The sequence below is a fragment of the Heliconius melpomene genome, chromosome 3 (assembly GCF_056956725.1).
Source record: "Heliconius melpomene rosina isolate 202511_hmr_F chromosome 3, ASM5695672v1, whole genome shotgun sequence".
In the NCBI taxonomy this organism is placed as follows: Eukaryota; Metazoa; Arthropoda; class Insecta; order Lepidoptera; family Nymphalidae; genus Heliconius; species Heliconius melpomene.
Genome location: NC_140391.1, coordinates 5865054 through 5884268, shown reverse-complemented (window position 1 = coordinate 5884268; position 19215 = coordinate 5865054). Strand labels below are relative to the sequence as shown.

General features: G+C 32.3%; 1 protein-coding gene and 1 long non-coding RNA gene across 24 annotated transcripts in view; one reads left to right on the top strand and one right to left on the bottom strand.

Moving 5' to 3' along the window:
* scrib (scribble planar cell polarity protein) overlaps positions 1-19215 on the top strand; it is a 63647-nt gene that overhangs the window by 7978 nt on the left and 36454 nt on the right. For 17 of the 23 annotated variants that reach the window (XM_085207881.1, XM_085207886.1, XM_085207883.1 and 14 more), the window contains exons 3-13: positions 6863-7031; positions 11047-11167; positions 11248-11540; positions 11645-11890; positions 12234-12403; positions 13511-13600; positions 14312-14418; positions 15695-15856; positions 17152-17322; positions 17547-17663; positions 18368-18505. In XM_085207881.1, coding sequence (XP_085064007.1) covers positions 6863-7031; positions 11047-11167; positions 11248-11540; positions 11645-11890; positions 12234-12403; positions 13511-13600; positions 14312-14418; positions 15695-15856; positions 17152-17322; positions 17547-17663; positions 18368-18505 — 1784 coding nt within the window. The remainder of the gene's footprint in view (positions 1-6862; positions 7032-11046; positions 11168-11247; positions 11541-11644; positions 11891-12233; positions 12404-13510; positions 13601-14311; positions 14419-15694; positions 15857-17151; positions 17323-17546; positions 17664-18367; positions 18506-19215) is intronic. The other 6 variants (XM_085207877.1, XM_085207874.1, XM_085207875.1 and 3 more) reach the window with 4 other exon arrangements.
* LOC146539952 (uncharacterized) lies at positions 15263-16566 on the bottom strand. The gene is made up of 2 exons (XR_014879478.1): positions 15589-16566; positions 15263-15448 (listed from the first exon to the last, which is right to left on the bottom strand). It is a non-coding gene; the product is annotated as an uncharacterized LOC146539952 (long non-coding RNA).

The following is a 19215-nucleotide window of genomic DNA, read 5'->3' as shown; positions in this document are numbered from 1 at the left end:
CTAGGTATATTTTTCTTGTTAATAAAATTCGTGCGGCGTTTCATTTAATAGTAGGCCATGGAATCATTAGACGCTTAGATCACTTTTTTCAAACCGGTTATTAATTATAGTATATTTAGAAGTCTGTTGGCCGTTCTTTATTTACTTTTAAAAGAATATTATAGTAAAAATAAGTTAGACATAACACTATAGCAAATTTTAAGTTAAATCATATAGCTTAAAGTTTTACTTGTACTATTTATTCACGCTGAATCTCGCACATAGCAGGGTAGGCAGAGGGACCCTAATGTTAAGACCGTTCCTCACTTCCCGCCGAATTTAGGAGGCATTCTGATTTGATTTGATTAATTTTTGAAAGGAAATTATATATTTAAGATTTTTACAAATGTATATTAATTATATAAGTACAATGTAGTTTAACATTTTCAACTGAAAAGTCGTAAAACGTAAGACGTCAAGAAACATTATAGAGAAATGCGTTTCAGAGCCGCAGGTGTGACTAATCCATACGCGGCTGCGGCGCGAGCGATATTATAAACGAATAGAAATACCAGACCATCGTTTTTAATGTTATAAACAAATCTACGTACGATTGTTTCAAGGGCGTAGGCAGATTGCGTATAAACGATGAAATTACTTTACAATGAATAAACGCTAATATATTCTTCATATTCCTTATTATTTTTTACTTCTATGTAATATAACTGTAATATTCTGTTCTTTTACGTTGAGTATAATGTGGTATCATGAGTTATTACTGGCGTGTGGTATCACGCTTCATGTCACGTAAGATAATAGACTAGTGATGGAAATTGCGAGCGGTAATCATATATTACTATTCGAGGCCAGTCGTGGCGCGAGGGCTCAAAGTGTGTGATTGTAAACGCGAATGGTTGTGGGTTCGATCCCCACGAACGCCTCCAGAATTCGGCGGAAAATGTAGAACGGACTTAGCTACACACTAGCTAGCTATACACTAGCTCCCCTCTGCGTACCTTGCTGAATGCAGAATACAGCGTGACGATGATTTTTTAACCATATCGTATGGCGTCATCGATGCTGAGTTGTTTTAGTTAGTACATGTGATACGTATGTGAGAAGTTTTCGTATAAATTTTCGCCCGTAGGCTATCCATTGTATACCGTCTGTCGGCCGACCTCCATTACTGTGGGCGGTGAATCGGCACAGTCCACTTGCTCGTCGCTTTTGTATTGCAAACAATTCAATAACGCTATAATGGGATTCCACTTCGTCTAGAGTAAGCCACCCGAGACTCCTACCAACTATTTCTACTATAGACCTACTATAGAACTTGGTGTACTCAGGTTTTATTTATTTTTTCTATTTTCAATGTGTCTTTTTTTGTAGAGGACTTAGATTATAGGTATTTTTCAATAACGCTATAATAGGATTCCACATCGTCTGGAGTAAGCGAGACTCCTATTAATAACTTCTTAACTTATAGAACTTGGTTCTCAAAAAACTCAGGATTTTTTTTCATGTGTTTCTAAAGCCTTTTTATTTATCGTGTATCAGGTATAAGTTTTGACTGAAGGTTTAAAATTTAATTGCCATTAAATATTATACTTTTTAAGGTACTACTACTTTTACTTTACGATAATTAAGAATTAAACCGGTCCGAAAGTATAGCATTCCCTTATATGATTACAAAATTTTTTTTTCCAATTAACCAGTGCACTTTCCCCAAATCTGCATTCACTGTCACTTCCTACTGTATAGGTACTTGAATGTAGATATTTTTTTGTCAGCTTTACCTCTATCCCACATAGAGCAGGGTAGACGGAGAGAATCTAGTGTTAAGAAACTCCGTTCCCCACTATTCGCAGATTTTTTTGAGGCATTGTGTGTTGAGTGGAGAATATAACGCTGGGCTTTTCTTTTGATGCCAGAGCGAATTCCTCTGAGGGGGATCGAACCCCGTCACACCCGTGCCACGACGGTCTTAAATACATAGGTGTAGATATATTGTACTTCATGTTATTAGACAATATTAATGATTATCAAATTTTCAAATTGAAAATTAGGTTAAAACTTCTTATTAATGTCTAACAGTGCATTGGTTTATTTTGTAATTTCCTCCGACCCCGTTCTTGAAGCTGCGGTGGATGTTTGGTATTCTGTGACGGATATTGTTATGCGCTTGGTTGATGGTTGTACCTATTTATTTGCACTTAGATGTTTTGTTACTTGTTATAATGCAATTATTATATATATATTAGAATAATTATAATTAATATTTACAATATTCTTATTGAAGTTTCTTTATGGTGCGTTGTAAGTGATCAGTTGACTACATGTAATAAATAGGTTTAAATTGTGGCCAACGAAGCCAATCGTGGCGCAGCCTCTAATCAACACGTAATGCTTTCAGAATAGCAATAGAATAGAATAGAAACGCTAGGTTGCCCCTGCCTACCCTGCTGTGTGCGTGTTACAGCGTGAATCTGATTTAATTTAATTTTGTACAGACGAAATGTAGGCCTTGTACAGAAAAATTAAAAATATTACATGTGACCTATTTTTGTCCTTAATTATACCGGCAGCAAAAATTTTAAAACGGGGAGTGGGCCGACTGCGCCGTAACCATTTATTACACCACCGAAGTGAGGGCTAATTTCTTAATTTGCTTATAATATGATGTAAATAAAAAAGGTAGGATATAAATAAAATAAAAATTCTTCTATTTTAAAACATACTACCGAAATATAAATTTAATAAATTTTAATATATTCGTATAACAGAAATATTTTAACTGTGCGCCTAATTTGTAGTCTCATTATACGGTTAGTTAATTTATTTCCAAAACAACTTGTTATAGTGTAAAGTTTGCCAGCTACCGTTTTAACGGTTTCGTCACATTTGTGTGTATGTATTGCGTACCGTGTAAACGTGTTCTAATCGATATTTTTATGACAATTATATATATGTATAAATATATAAATAATTTGTATTTAAATATGACTCTAATAAAACAGAAATTATTATTTTTTAACTTAAAGTGTAAATAAATTAGATTTTTTTAATGTATTTTAACAATTATTACTTATTTTATTAATATTATAAGTCTTAAATATTTTTTAACCACAATTCATTAAATACATCGAAATTTGACTTTAACCATTAATTCATATTATTTTTGAGGCACATCCGGCATTGCGATAGTTGCAGTATTCCAATATCTTTAGAAAGCCCATTCACCCTTCTCATAAACAAAACCGAGCACTTAAAGACAGATAGATTCATAGTACCTTGCATACCGTTCTATAAATAACTTTACCGCTATAGAGCGCAACCTAAACAGTTGTTAGCGGTTTTTTTTATTAATAAAATATACAATAAACATTTTTTTTTATCGGCTTCACGCTGTATCCCGCAAACAGTGGGGTAGGGTAGAGGGAACCTAGTGTTAAGAGACTTCGCACTTTCTGCAGAATTCTGGAGGCATTGCTTGTTGAGTGGCAGCTTTGCCTCGATACCCGAGCGAAGAAATGGAAATATAAATGTAAATAAATATTTAATTTCCTCGAGTGGGGTTTAACCCACAACCGTCGCGTTATAGTCACACCCTTGTGCCGCTGTGCCACTATGGCCTCAACGGCCCAACCAAGATACAATAAAGATTACTGGCGTTTTTTAATATATATTAGGATTTTGTATGTAAATTTATATTTGGATACTAAAATACCCATGTAGGTATCTCATAATATGACATCATTTTCGTCCGAACTCGTCAGCTAATGGCGTTACGCGTCTTTCGGGCGGTTGACCTAGTTAATATGCCTTCAATTTAATGTTACCATGGCATATACTAGGTAAATATTGTTTGCAATGCTGCGTGCATTAGGTACATTATGTCGTCCTGACAAATGGGTTTGATGATGCTAGTGACGTCACCCCCGTTGGTATGTCAACGCGCAGAACCGGAAACAAGACTGCACTACCGTTAATTTTGTGATATTAGTTTAACCAGTTCGTTATGTCTTTTGGAACTGCTATTCAATATATTTTAGGAATATAATTATTTAATATAAATGTCGATAAGGGTGCAGTCGTTTTTGTGTTCGTTGTGGCTTTTTGTTATTTTTAAACTCTAGCTTATTCTGACCCTAAGCTTAGGATCTAGGATTTACAATTGAACTGCAATCTCAGCATATTTAATACCTTCAACTTCAATCACGACCATCTTTTACGACCTACATTTTCCAGGTAAACTAATCGACGTTAGCAAACTTACGTAGTTGTAGTTACTAAGTATAATAGCATAGCGCTAAAATAGGTCTGTGCCAGGCATGCTGGCACACAAGGCTGATGGCTGGTATAAATTGTTCACACCAGCCGTGTATAATCAGACGGAAACCCGTTATATGATATACTTTGTGTTATGAAATTGTACCTGGTGCATGGTTGATGTGGAAGTTGAAGTTAAAATTTACGTTTTGCATTTAATTCGTTTTAATTAATAGGTATTTGAGGCCAGTCGTGGCGCAGGGGTGTGACTGTCGATTGGTTGTGGGTTCGATCCCCACTCGAGGAAATGTTTATATTTTAATTTCTTCGTTCTGGTGTCGAGTGCGGCGTTCAGTTCCGCAACTCAACACGCGATGTCTCCCGAATTCGGCGGAAAGTAAGAAACGGAGTGTCTTAACACTAGGTACCCTCTGCCTACCCTGCTGTGTGCGGGATATAGCTAAAGTTCTATAGAGACGATTTTGTAAATTTTACACTGTATCTATAATTAAGTTTTTTTATAGAATAGAGAAAAAGAAATACATAATAATATTAGGAATTATCTTCGTCACATATCGATCGACAGATTGGTACCTAAAGTTATTTTTACCGATTTAAAATTTGCCCTATATTATCCGGGCTACAAGTAAGTCAGCTCAGCTGGTTGTTTCCATTATAACTTAAAAAAAACATAGCCGTTTGTTTATCTTACACATTTTTCCAAATAGAAAATGGAGGTTTCCTATTTTCACGAGCAACCTATTAAAGCTACAATTAAAATAGAAATATCCCCCGAATTTGCGTCAACCTTACAACGGCTGCATTCATAGCCTATTGTTCTTAACTGTGTCGTCATGGTGTATATACATAATTTATTATCAACAGTATTGCATTAAACAATTTACGTGTTCCAAGCGTGTTTCATTGTTTTTTTTAAATATATGGTATATATATTATACTCATATGTGACCTCAACACAAACCGTGTTATATTTATCTTTCACGCGTTTCCAATTGAAGCTAATAATTGGTGTCATCATATTTTCAAAGATTTAATAGAGTCAATCAATAAGCGTGAAAACTTTGAAATGTTTTTGCAAAGTTATGTTTAAACAGTTAAATCTTGTATATATTTTTTTTCTTCACGCTGTATCCCGCAAATGGCAGGGTAGGCAGAGGAAACGTTACCCACTTTCTGAAGAATTTTCGAGGCATTGCGTGTTGAGTGATGGAACTCAACACCGCGCTTTGTCTCGACATCAGAGCGAAGAAATAGAAATATTATATATTTCATATCCTCGAGTGGGAATCGAACCTACAAACTGTCGTGTTTACACTTTAAAGTCACACTTTGTGTTCCTGCGCCACGAATGGCCCCATGACTAACGCCACTGCAGGAACAGATTTAGCGTATTTTAAGTGCAGGTCAGGTTAGGTTAGATAATTTAAGCTTAAAATCTTCTTACCTAATCTAACTTGTTCTTAAATACCGGTAACTCTGTAGCTTGCATATAAGAATATGGACCAAGGTCTACTTATTTTACACATTGCCGGTTGAATAGCAAGTACTTTAAACAATCCCTAAGAATGTTATTCATTGGTTAGGTAAAATATGTAATGGACAATAGTATTTATAATAGTTATCTGTCTATCTATTATATTAGATACCGAAATTATATATGAAAAATAATTATGAAAATTTTTTTTGAGGTACCTATATAGACTTTAAATAATAAAAAACACCTTTTTTAATTAAAAAAACCCACTTTTTTGTAAAATCTTTCGGGGGCAGGTGACGATGAGAAAATTTTGTTTGCTCAAATGCGTTACTTTTGACCTTGTTCTCAGAGTTTATGGATTAACGTTTTCTTCACATGCCATTTAATTATTACCATTGTTCCCATTTTATTACTTAGCTTTCTGTGTGTTTTGTTTCCTGACCTCCTAAATGTGAATAATAATATTGAATTGCAGCTTTACTGTTGCTTATAAAATAACTGTAATTACAATTACCTATATAAGTTTACTTATATATATAAAAAAAAAAATAAAGTGCATTATAAAGTTTTATATATGTAGCAATTTCACATACAAGAAAAAAATACTGCAAATATTTTCAATTATTACATATAAATAAAAAAACGGGTGTTGATATTCAAAATGATAAATAAAAATGTTGTCGTTACAAAACATTAAAAATAACGATACATAGAACTTGAGCGGTAAACAGGAAAATGAAAAACTTAAAGTAATAATTTATTTAAATATATGGGTTATTGTAACTTAGGTTTTTTACAACTCGCTCACACACTCACAACAGTGACAACTTAATACTTTTAAAATAAATATTATATTTTATATATTAATTTATTGAAAAGAAAAACCATTAATAATTACAGATAGTATCTAAATCTCTTTTTCTTAATAAGAAAAAAAATCACGCAAATAACTATGGATTTAAATTACCTTCCAACTATATAAATATGTACTACACATAATTATTTTGAACTTGCTTAGTCAAATTTATATTATTAAACGTTTCTATAGTTATTATTTAATATTTTACCATTTAATTACAATTGTAATGTTAGTAATTATTTGTATTTTTTTTTCAGATATTCCCGACATACCAGAGGATATCAAAAAGCTGCGAGCTCTGCAGATTGCAGACTTCAGCAGCAACCCCATACCGCGGCTGCCGGCCGGCTTCAGTCAGCTACGAGCACTCACTGTCCTGGGCCTTAACGATATGTCCCTCACGAGTTTACCCAGTGATTTCGGCAGGTGAGTGTCAAAACACCAAAAATTAGATCAACAAAAAATATAGCAATTTTTTACATCTATTATATGTATAGCTCATCAAGTATTATACTGGATTTTTTAGGTATTTTTTTAGGTGACTATGAGTTACTACTCCACTAGGCTTGAAGGAACATCGTAGTATATACTGTTTACATTATTTGACGAAAACCTTAAGCCAGCTTAAATGGCACGTAAAGTAGATATCAAGTGAGATCACGCGTTTAATCTGAGCAATGGTTATAAACTTTTATATATTTCATTATTTATTTTAGTACGGTACAAATGATTAATTAAAAATCTCATTTATAACATCAGAAGAAAAATACTCTTACATAAATACGTATAAAAGCTCTTTGTAATATAAAATAACTAAGGATCTCGCTTTCTCTTTTAAAATAATTGTACTATAAGATTTACAGACATCGAATAACAACAGACCCAAGAGTCAAAGAGAATAAGGTTGCAATTTTTTGAATTGCCAAGTCGTGACCTGGCTTTCTTTATCGTTATTCGTTATCTATTATGTGAAGCTTTTGCATGTCCAGTTTAAATTTTCTAAATGATTATTAAAAATGACAGTCTTAGACAATTATATGCATTGTTTTTATAATATTCATCTATATTACATTACTAGTGGACCCGGACGCGGCTACGCCTGCTTATACTATAAGAATATTTATTAACTATATTTTCAGTTTTCAATAGAATTAGTAAGAAAATATAAGCTTAAATAATCAAAAATAATAATAAGTAGAGACATATTATTAGAAAAAATATCTGAGAAATTGAAAACCAACATAAGAAGTAAAAATAACTACAAATTAAGTAAAAATACCATAAGAAGTAAAAATAACCCGTACCTAAAAACTACCTAAAAGGATATTTTTTGCCAGCAATATCAAATAAAATAAGAAGAGAACCAAAGTGTATTTTAAATTAATTATAAACAGCAAATAAAGTTCGAAAATGTAATAAAACCATCAACGTCATCTGCCCGTTCGCGTAGGTCATACTATACCGCCCGAAGGCTAGATCATATCGAATCAGTGACATCTTCTTACTTATTTATTAGAATGTTATACAGTAAACTATAATTTCAATAGATAAAATGCTATAATGTTTATTTTCATAAGGATGAATATCTAAATGTCGCGGTAACGGTTGCGTAGCGACGCGACGGTTGTTATTAACATGGCAGAATAAATTGCATGTCAAATTAAACAGTACTTTAAAATATATTAATTTATATGTGTAATGTAATGTTATATAGCCTATAGCACTTCTGAAGAATGCAGCTTTCATACAAAACAAAAACAATGTAAATCGGACCAGTAGATCCAGAGATCTTAGCGTTCAAACAAACAAACAAACAAACAAACAAACAAACTCTTCCGCTTTATTATATTAGTATAGATTAAAAACAGTAATAGATGTGTATATTACTAAATTGCATATTGTGAAGAGGTTCCTCTCTCTCTCTCTCTCTCCCCCTCTCCCTCTCTCTCCCTAGTCTAGCCGGCGTCCTGGACCCTCCTGGTCCTGCCGTCGGAAGAATATTTTTTTTAATATTTTTATGTAAATTTTAAAATGTAAAATTTATTTCTCTTTAATAATAAAAGTATATAAAGAAATACACGTATGTATTACATCGATCTTCTACTCTCGATAAAAGCAAATAGAGTAGCATAATTTATGTAACTTCTACAACGTGTAACAATTTACCTTGAGACTGATTGAAGATCGTTATTTCTTTCAGTTTAGTTTACGATTTAAATAGGTGCAAAGTTCTAGTTTGTAACTAAAGCGAAAGTTGTGTGGAAAGTTACTGTCCAAGTAGTACCTTCTGTGGAACGGTGTTATGTAAGTGCGGTGCATTGACCACGGGACAGTTCTGTTGCCAAAAGAATATTAACTATAAAACTATGCTAGACATATTTTGATATTGCTTGTGCCATTTGCTAAAAGATTTTTTTGTTGTTTTTTTGTATATTATAATTTTAAAATGGCCGACAACTAATGTACTATAATAATTGCAAGTATGAACTCATATCGATTTGTACTTGTAACACGATTCATTACGTTGTTTTCTTTTGACCGTCAACGTTCATTGAACATGTTATATTCTCTACAGTCATTTTTCTTGTTATGATTTTACATAACATCCTTCAGTAACATAGTACTTTGTAGTAAACGATTATAACCTTTCGATAAAGCTTATATCTTTTTTTTGAGAGAGGGACTGGATAGGCTATCAAGATGCTCGTCCTTTTCTAGTTCAACTTGAGTGAACAAAGGAAAAATGAGAGCTCCTCTCGGCAATATTCTTTGCTTGTAAAGAAACGTTAAAGAGTACCAAAGTACGATTACGCTACAGTCGAAAATGGTCAAGGTAAGCCACGCATTCGTATGTGCCTTTAACCTTTTCCTTTTAAGGCTAGCATGTGTACAGATAACTTACGAAATAGTTTTAACAGATGTTTAAATTGTAAACAAGTTATTTATATTTTTTCAATTAATAAATGGAAAATAATAGGATTTCCCCAATTGTGGCGAGAATTGGGGAAGGCCTATGTCCAACAGTGGACAAAAGATGGCTGTTGATGATGATGATGATGAATAGGATTTATGATGATAAGATCTAATGCTCGATATAATTTTTAAATTAACTTTCCGGCAAATCCCCCATCTAGTAATGAGATATGGTTAAATTTTGATTATGTGATAACAGTTATGGGGCGTGCCAAGTTTGATATCAGACCAGACGACGTTTTATCTAACTTGTTGCGCCTTTATTACGGTAGTAGTTTTATTGTAATAATGATAGATAAGAAAGAATGTAATAAAATCAATGTTCCCATTGGTTCACATTCTTGTGTAATCAACTTCCATAATCAACGCACTTCAGTTTTTTTATATTTTCTATACAAAATTTTTAAAATCGCAAAACAATCCAAAGTCTGACAAATCGGGCAACAGTTTCTTAAAATTAAGCATTATTTTTGGTTCAACACCGTTTAACTGCTACGATAAACCCAATTTTTCATATCCAGGATACTATTTTATGACTGTTGTTGGGATCTCATAATATACACGACATAGAGTTTAACGTCCTTGTTAAATTTAGAAGCGGGTCAATCAAAATTTGAAATAAACAATGGTTTAAAATGATCCTCCGATCAGTCGAAGAATGTGATTCATCGTTTACCGAGTATCAGTTAGCAAGTACGATTTAAGTGCCTTTGACATCTGCTTAGGAATGCGTCAAGGTTTCCAACGTGAAATAGCTCGTACGACCGAGCGTAGCGTAAATGTAGGTAAATAATCTCGTCTGTTTATATTATACTGAATTATAATTAACGCAGCACCTACTGTTGAATATCAAAATATTTAAGTTCTTGCTTCTTAATATGCATCAAGCGAGTCTAACTGGTTCCTATGTATGGGTATCTGTGATTAGATACTATATTTAAATCTTGACAGAACTTTTGTATGGCGTTGTATGAAGTTGCAATAGCTATTTAGCTTATTTGTTTACCTACTAGTTGTCGTTAGGTTTATCCTTAAAACAATAAGTTTCATATTACCGCTTACCCGGTTAACCTTGTATGGGTGCATTACGATGATCCCGTGTTAGTCATCCATTGTGTTTAATTCTAATATTTATTTGTCATACAGTGACTTTACTTGTGTGTGTTCTACGTTTTTTTTTTTAATAAGATTTGTATGAGGAGTGGGTTGTATGAACAAGTAATGTAATGATCTTATTAAAATATCTTCAAGGTTGTTGTTGTTATGATTGACCTATATTTCTTTTTTTACCTTATATTTGTTATAATATTAACATAATATTTTTGTTTTAAATATTCTTCCGAATTTTGTCCCTCATTTACCATTGTGTGACAGTCGGTCGTTTACGGTTCATTTGCTAAACGATATCAATCATTTTTAAATAGTACCTAGTACCTACATAAATTAATTTCGAATGTATGCATTTCAGTTTGGTGTCTCTCCAGTCATTGGAGCTGAGGGAAAACTTGCTCAAGTCTTTACCGGAATCATTAAAGAATCTTACGAAACTGGAGAGGTTGGATTTGGGCGACAACGAAATCGAGGAACTGGTAAATCTAGCTTATATATGCTGTGTTATTTCTGTAATATACTTTACTAAGAAAATAATTAATGATTAATTCTTTTTCAGCCGGGGTTTATAGGCGAATTACCAGCACTACAGGAGTTATGGCTGGATCACAACAAATTACAATATTTACCCTCAGAAATCGGCAACTTAAAAGCGTTAATCTGTCTCGACGTTAGCGAAAATAAGTTGGAGAAGATACCTGAAGAAATAGGCGGCCTCTGTTCCTTAACTGATCTCCATCTATCTCAAAATATGTTAGAAACCGTACCAAATGGTACTGGGGAATTATCTAAATTAGCTATACTAAAATTGGACCAAAATAGGTTACATACGTTAAACGAAAACGTAGGCAGGTAAGATATACCAATTCCATCATTTAATATGAATGTCTATAACATCACTAAATCTAAATATTAATATATCCTGAAGAGTATTTAAAATCGTATTGTTTTTACAGGTGTACAAATCTACAAGAGTTAATTTTAACAGAGAATTTCTTAATGGAACTGCCAAAATCAATAGGGAACTTAAACGAATTGACCGTAATGAATGTAGATAGGAATTCCTTAGGTGAAATTCCATTGGAGATTGGCAATATGACATTACTAGGAGTTTTGAGTTTGCGGGACAACAAGTTAACGAAATTACCGAACGAGCTTGGAAATTGTAAATCTCTGCATGTTTTGGACGTCAGCGGAAATAGGTATATTTATTTTAAAACTATTTATTATAGTATGTATATTATTGTTAAACGAAAAAGAAATGTTTTAATGTTAAAGATGTGGAAAAGATCCATCGTTGGACGACATTTGTACCGCCACTGGTGAATGTGAATTATTTTCGTTTCCTAGCATTAGTTAGTTTGAGTTTCAGCAGTTAACACCCAATGTCTGGTTCAAATGTCTCATTCAGGCATAAAATTGTTAACGGGAAGACTTGTCAATGTGTTCTTTCTGCTTACTCTGCTATATATATGGAATACATTATGTTATACAAAAAAAATATATGGTCTTTCTTATGATGACATTAAAATTTCATATTTCCAGGTTACAGTATCTTCCATACACACTAGTTAATTTAGAATTAAAAGCAGTGTGGCTATCGGAGAATCAGGCGCAACCCCTCTTAACCTTCCAAACTGACAGAGACGAGACCACGGGGGAGAATGTTCTCACGTGCTTCCTTCTGCCTCAACTGAGTTACACGCAACAACCAGGTATACTTGCATCTTTATTTAATATTTTATATCATGGTTTTGCTTTTTTGGTGCATATTTTTCAAGTATTATGATGATGTTTTAAATAAACAATGAATTTAGTTAACATTGTCATGCTGCTTTCGAAAGCTTATTTAGTTTAGCTTTCACTGTTTAACCGCTTAAAGTACAGAGATTTGTATATAAAAATAAAATTATAAAATATTTTAAAATTTTATTTCTGGGAACAAGTTATATTGGAAATTTAAAAAGTCAGTCTCTGTCTTTAAAGTTATTTAAAAATGCACTGTGTAGATATTTTTTTTTTATGAAATTTTATCATGACTCGTGTTATCTTTACGAGTAATAATACAAGAAAATGCCATAAAAACATTACATATCAGTATATATATATACTTTGTATGTGTGTTGTATGTGGATGGAATGACCTTGAACTGTGATTGTATGTGGTCCTTCGCATTGCTTCTTGTGCTTTTATTTTTTATTGTGCAGCAGGTCAGTGACTATATTTTTTTAGACATTTAATTAATATTATGTTTTATTGTTAAAAAAACAATATATATTTAGAAAAAAAGATTCATCCAATCGTTATTTCAAAAGGAAGTGTGAGATAATTGTATGGTGTTATATTTAGTGTGCTACTAAACCTGTTTTATGCCAAAATACCTTGTAATAAAAAATATAAAACGAAGAATATTTAATATAATACTCAAAATTTTTGCTGTCTTTAAAATTTGTAAATGCATTTTAAGTGCTTTACTCCAAATTGAATATAAGACGTTTTAAGTACTAGTGAAATGGTCATAAACCTTTTTTTTTTGTATTAAGTATTATTTAAAATTTATATAATAATTTACGTATAATATTATATGTTATAAACTGTCTTTTGATATTTACTAAAATTTGGACATTAATAATTATTATACACATTGGAGAGGCCTATACACATTGGAGAGGCCTATGTCCAGCAGTGGACGAGGACATGCTGATGATGATATACGTTGTTTTTATCACAAATTACTAAAATAGTCACTGGCCAGCGTTTGTTTGTTTTTGCCGTGTAAATGTACTAAAAGTCACTTTTGCGAATTCCCGCACAATGAATAGAGTTGGAACACACATCAGAGGTCGGCAGTGGCACGTGGTTCAGGGAACACAGATTTAATTCGCAATCCCAAGAACTTGATAGGATACGAGGTGAGATATGCTTTTATGCGGTTTTTTTTTTCAATCTTTATTAGAGATCTCTATTAGATACACATATTATGCTGCTTTCACACTTCATTTTTTTTAAATATAAATACACTTTGTAATTATAAGAATTATTCTGTTAAAATGCAATACATAAAGTGAATTTAAAAGTATTTATTTTGTTAATTTAATTAAAAAATGTATTAGCTAATCTTTAGACTTTTTAGTATACAAAAACTATGTTATACGAATCGAATTTGTCTATTTAGTTTATATAATGCTAATATTCTATTTTATCCAATTCATTTGGTTTTGATGTTACTATTGTATGTTTTGTCCTGTTTTGTGTGTATTTGTATTGTACCGTATACGCTAGGTGCAATGTTTAAACCACTTTAAATAACTTATATTTTATCAAAATTTACTAAGCGCAGGATACCCCCGCATAAAGCAGGGTAGGCAAAGAGAGCTTAGTGTTAAGATACTTCGCTTCCCAGTTTCCACCGAATTCTGAAGGTGTTGAGTGGCGGAATTCAATGGCGCGTTTTGTGTCGAAACCAGAGAATAAAAAAAGGATGAGAGAAAATCCAACCCCTAACCTGTCTCATTTACAGACACACACTCGTCCCCTAGCGCCACAACTGGCCTCTGGGCTTAAACATTTGGGCATATTACCGAAAAATAAACAATTATCTAATTCTATTATATGATTACCAGAATCAACTTTATCACGCGATCGGGATTCAGACGACGATTGGGAGGTAAAGGAACAATCTAGAACGATATCAGTGAAATTCACAGAAGACCCACCCATTGAGAGAGAGGTGAGCTTATGCTGTTGTCCATTTACTTTTAAGGGATCATCATGGTTTCATTCTTCCAGAACATTCGATTATAATCCTGTCTCTCGTAATGTAGGTGGAAGTACTAGATACAGATGTAGGGAAGTAAGACGATGGTTTAGAGATAATGTCCTAGGTTCTAGGCAGAGAGCGTATTTGGCGCTCAGCTCGATATTAGTAGCTTTAGAATGAAACAGTATTATAGCTTTATAATAAAATTGTATAACGTTTTATTAATAACTGAAATTGTAATATATGCAATTTTTATTTTGAACGTATAAGAAATGTTTATATTGTAAGCTTATATATAATTATATATCTATACTGTAATAAAATTACGATTTTATGGTATATCTTTTATTTTTGTTGCTTGTTGTGTCAAAGCCTAGTTACAGTCTTGTTAAACAAGAGTTGGTTATATGTTTTGTTCATTTAACTGAATGTACTGATATGACGAAATTATATTAACAGTTTAATATAATTATATTTTTTGGGAATTTAACACCGAATATAAAACCATTCTCTAGTTTCGTAACTGAATTAAACTCATCTAAAAATAACATTTTACGAATAGTGATTTCATAGTAGGGTATTGCTACATGTTCGCATTAATGCTCTTGTTATCTCGACCACTATATATTCTACGCTATCTCTTCATTAAGCTTAGATAAAATGCGTGATCTCACTTTTGCTTTTATAGATAACAGATGTACAAATTCTTATTTTGATATATGTAAAAAACATATATATGTATCATACACATATATTTATATTATTTACTATATATTCAATACTAATAAGGAATCGGGGAAAATGAAAAACAATACGAAATAAAATATTATAATGCCCGATGATTTTTAAATCGCTATGATTTATGAGTGAATGCGGATGGTCGTCCCACGCCTGTCTGAAACAGAAAATGTGCTTCCTGGCCAATTTTACTATAACAGCTATTGTTGATCGATCGGATGTTGTCGACTTTTAAACTTTTGCTTAAAATTTGTTTTCTTCGCTGTAATAAATATTTATATTCTGAGTATTATTAATCTCAGGGCTTATATGTAGAAATGTAATAAATTATATTCTAAGAGAAAAATGCAATATAGAGAGTGCCAATACACTACATTTATAAAATGATGGTAGCCACTATACCTGCTGTAATTATACAATAATAGTTTTTGAATACATGGACTTGTATGATAATATTAACTTCAAGAAGATAGCGATGTTCCTTGCTCAGCCGTTGATTGTATTCAAGGTGACGTCGATAAATGAGGAGAGTGAGGAAGCGTCAGATTCGTTCTTCGGTGCACAAATACTAGGATTCCGACGGCCATTAGACGTTGTTCGCAAGCTAGTTACGACACAACGGAGGACGTCCCTGCAGAGGCTCTCCTCCTCTATAACAAACCTCTCAGAGGTACACTGCGAATGGAGTGCAATCATAGCTGATGTGATACAGACTGTGTACGCTTTTATGCTGTCGCCTTTTAAGTTGCTCGAATCATTTTGATTTTGCTATTTAAGTATGCATATAATATGTTCAAATATATAACATAGGAAAATGTTGCCACTTAAAAAATATATTTTCGGTAGATATGTCTACGTGTTTTAATATTTAGTACTATTTCATGGTTTAAATTAAAAAAATATATACGGATCAGTGATTGCACTCCAGTTACGCTCTAAATGCTGCCTCTATTAAGCCTCTTGGTCCTTTGTTTTATCAAAGTTTTACATGTTTTATCGCTGAGAGTAGAGCAAATTATACATACTTAGATGATATTATACCTACATACTACTTTAGATAACACTAGTCTGGCATTCCATTCAGTTAAGACGTCACCGAATTGGTTTACCATCTTATATTTTTACAATTTTAGTTTTTTTTTATATTATTAATTTCCCGTTAAATCTACATTTTTATTTATTGCAACTCGCATGCTCCTAAAATTAAGATATAATCATTTTATAAAGGATACAAACACTACATTTGTGCCTTTTCTGTATTATAGCTGAAATCGTTTTTTTTTTTAATATATTTCATAGAATTTTTTTTCACTAGCACTATTTGCACTGCACTTATGATGGATCACTCTTTCTCGAAACACGTCGTTTTGCCGCTGAGGTGGAGTGGCGTGTGATATCATATCCTGTGATTCACGTCGCTTCGTATAGCCTTTTTAATCATACGTTTATTAGGTCAAATGTCTATTGTAATTTTTGATAGTTGTTCGTATTAGGGTTCCGTATACGTGTTTCCGTATTATGTTAAACTTATTGTGTGTGTGTTTGTAGAAGATCAAATTTTCATGTGTTCAAAAAAGATTTTTATTTTATTTTTTGGATTAGAAGAAATTTTTTATTTAGCAATTTTAAAAACTATTTTGTAAACTTTACCAGTATCTACTATTTTTTTTTGGTTAGATTTTACATATAAAATTAATTTAACTATAATCGTCGGAACTATGTCAATCATTACAATCCGCGAGCTTCATGCGGCTTACCAATAGATTAAGTACAGCTTACTTACGTTAAATTACATTCTCCATCAGTTTTACTTTTTATATTTCATTTATCTACAGATTTTTCCCTTTATTCAACATATATACTGGCATGTGCATGTATTTTATCTATATATTTTTCTATCTTTTATTAGGACATATTTTCCGATAAGTGTAAAAAACAAAATTTACAATAATTCCTGGTTTACAGACACCTTTCGTGCGTCAAAATACACCACATCCAAAGGAGCTCAAGGCAAAAGCGGTGAAATTGTTCACTCGAACGCCAGAACAACAGCCGCAGGAGAAAAATGAAGCGCCAACGACCAATGGAATGGTCATATCACCCCCAGAAACTATACAATCGACTGAATCAGTGGAAGTAAGTAATATTTGACAGTTTAGGGATAATCATTATTGTTATCGTTATGGGAAATAAGTAGAAATATTTTTTTTAAAGTATGAATATTTGCGATGATCCCCTGTTAATTACATATAATGCATATATAACATTTAATATTTATTTATTTTCAATGTCAGATACATTGAAAGAAGAAGAAAGTGCAATATATTAGTTAAAATTAATTTATTTTGTAATTTTAACAGCCGTCCCAACAAGTATTAAATGAAACAAACGACGACGAGAGCGACAGTGAACAACAAGTGCAAGACAAAGAGTCTTCTGAAGCAGAAAACGACGACGATGATTCCGACGAATTAGAGGTATATATATTTTAGACATAATATTTAGTATATATTATATATTATGTAGTTATTTAATAATTTGAGATACTTATAAAGGATAATTACATGGTCTTGAATTAACTCAAATTTTATGGGAAATAATATTAATGGGGTTTTGGTGGTGGAATATAATCTATACTATTTTATTATATATGTATTTATTTATTTATAATTAATGCTTTGTCCGTCTGTATGTTTTCCAAAACTTTGATTTCCTTTATTAAAAAACGTCGCGAGGCGTAATTTTGAGTCCCGCTACGTTTCCAATATACAGTGTCAACTTTATATAACGATACTGAAACAATAGCGTATTATATGGCATTACAGAGAATAGAATGAAAAATTATTTCTATTACCATTATTATCGACCAAGTACGAATTTTACAGACTCCTTATAATGATATTTAAATCATATGAAATTACAGTATTTTGTACATTTTAAAGTAAAAGCGAATTAAAAAGTGGAAAACAATTTTTCAGTATTTTCGGATTAGATGCGTCCGTTATTGAGACTTTCAGAGATTTTATGTAAAATAAAGCAATAGAATCGACAATAAGCGAAATCAACTAAGTATAAGGATTTGGGGTTTCGGCTTGGCGAGCGAAATCTTTGTCAATTTTATTTTTGTAACGTTAAATAGAATGAACACTGTATTTAACTTAACAATTTGGAGGTAAATCAGCGTGAACGCCGCGTGGCGTGGGTCGGCGTGCAAGAGCGCGGCGGCGGTCGTCTCCACCGCCGCGACACGCCCCACCACCTCAAGAACAAACGTATCAACCAGATAGACCCTGGCCGCGCTGAGCGTATCATTGCGCAGGTGCTTTATATGTTTACTATATTGTATGTGTGTATGTATTGTATGTGCTTGGCTTGCTTCGTAAATGCTCCTTTTAATATATTTTTTAACTGCTTTGTCTATAATATGTATATGTAAATGCTCTGTGGAGGTTAACTATAAGAAGTATCTAACCCAGCACAGCATTTAAATCTCCACTGAAGATATTGTAGGTGCAATATCTTCAGCTTGAATTTGCATTTAGCGTACTTCATAAATGCTATGTTGGGATTTTGAGTTTACTATGGTTTAAAGTTAAACTAAGAATAGTATTTAGTATTTACTACCCAACGTATATTATAGCCAAATTTTACAAAATTTTTACAAAAATTGTTGCCTATTTGTTATTCTAATCTGTACACTAATTTTTCCATGAAAGTGGAACAATCATCCATCCTCAGAAACTTTCACATTTATAATATTAGTAGGATAGAATAATGTATTTAAAGAAATAGAATCGACACTTTTCCAGAGTTATAGTTTATATATTTTTCTTTGGTAGATATTGCTTTATTTCTACTACTAATATATAAAAAGAACCTAGATACCTAGAAAAGAAAACTGTCTATTAATAAATATATGTATGCATATATTCGTTAATAAAGTCAATTATCTTCAAAGTATGTAAAGTAGCAAGAAATATGTACATTTATTAATTTTTAACACCGTTAAGTTCACGATATACCATAATC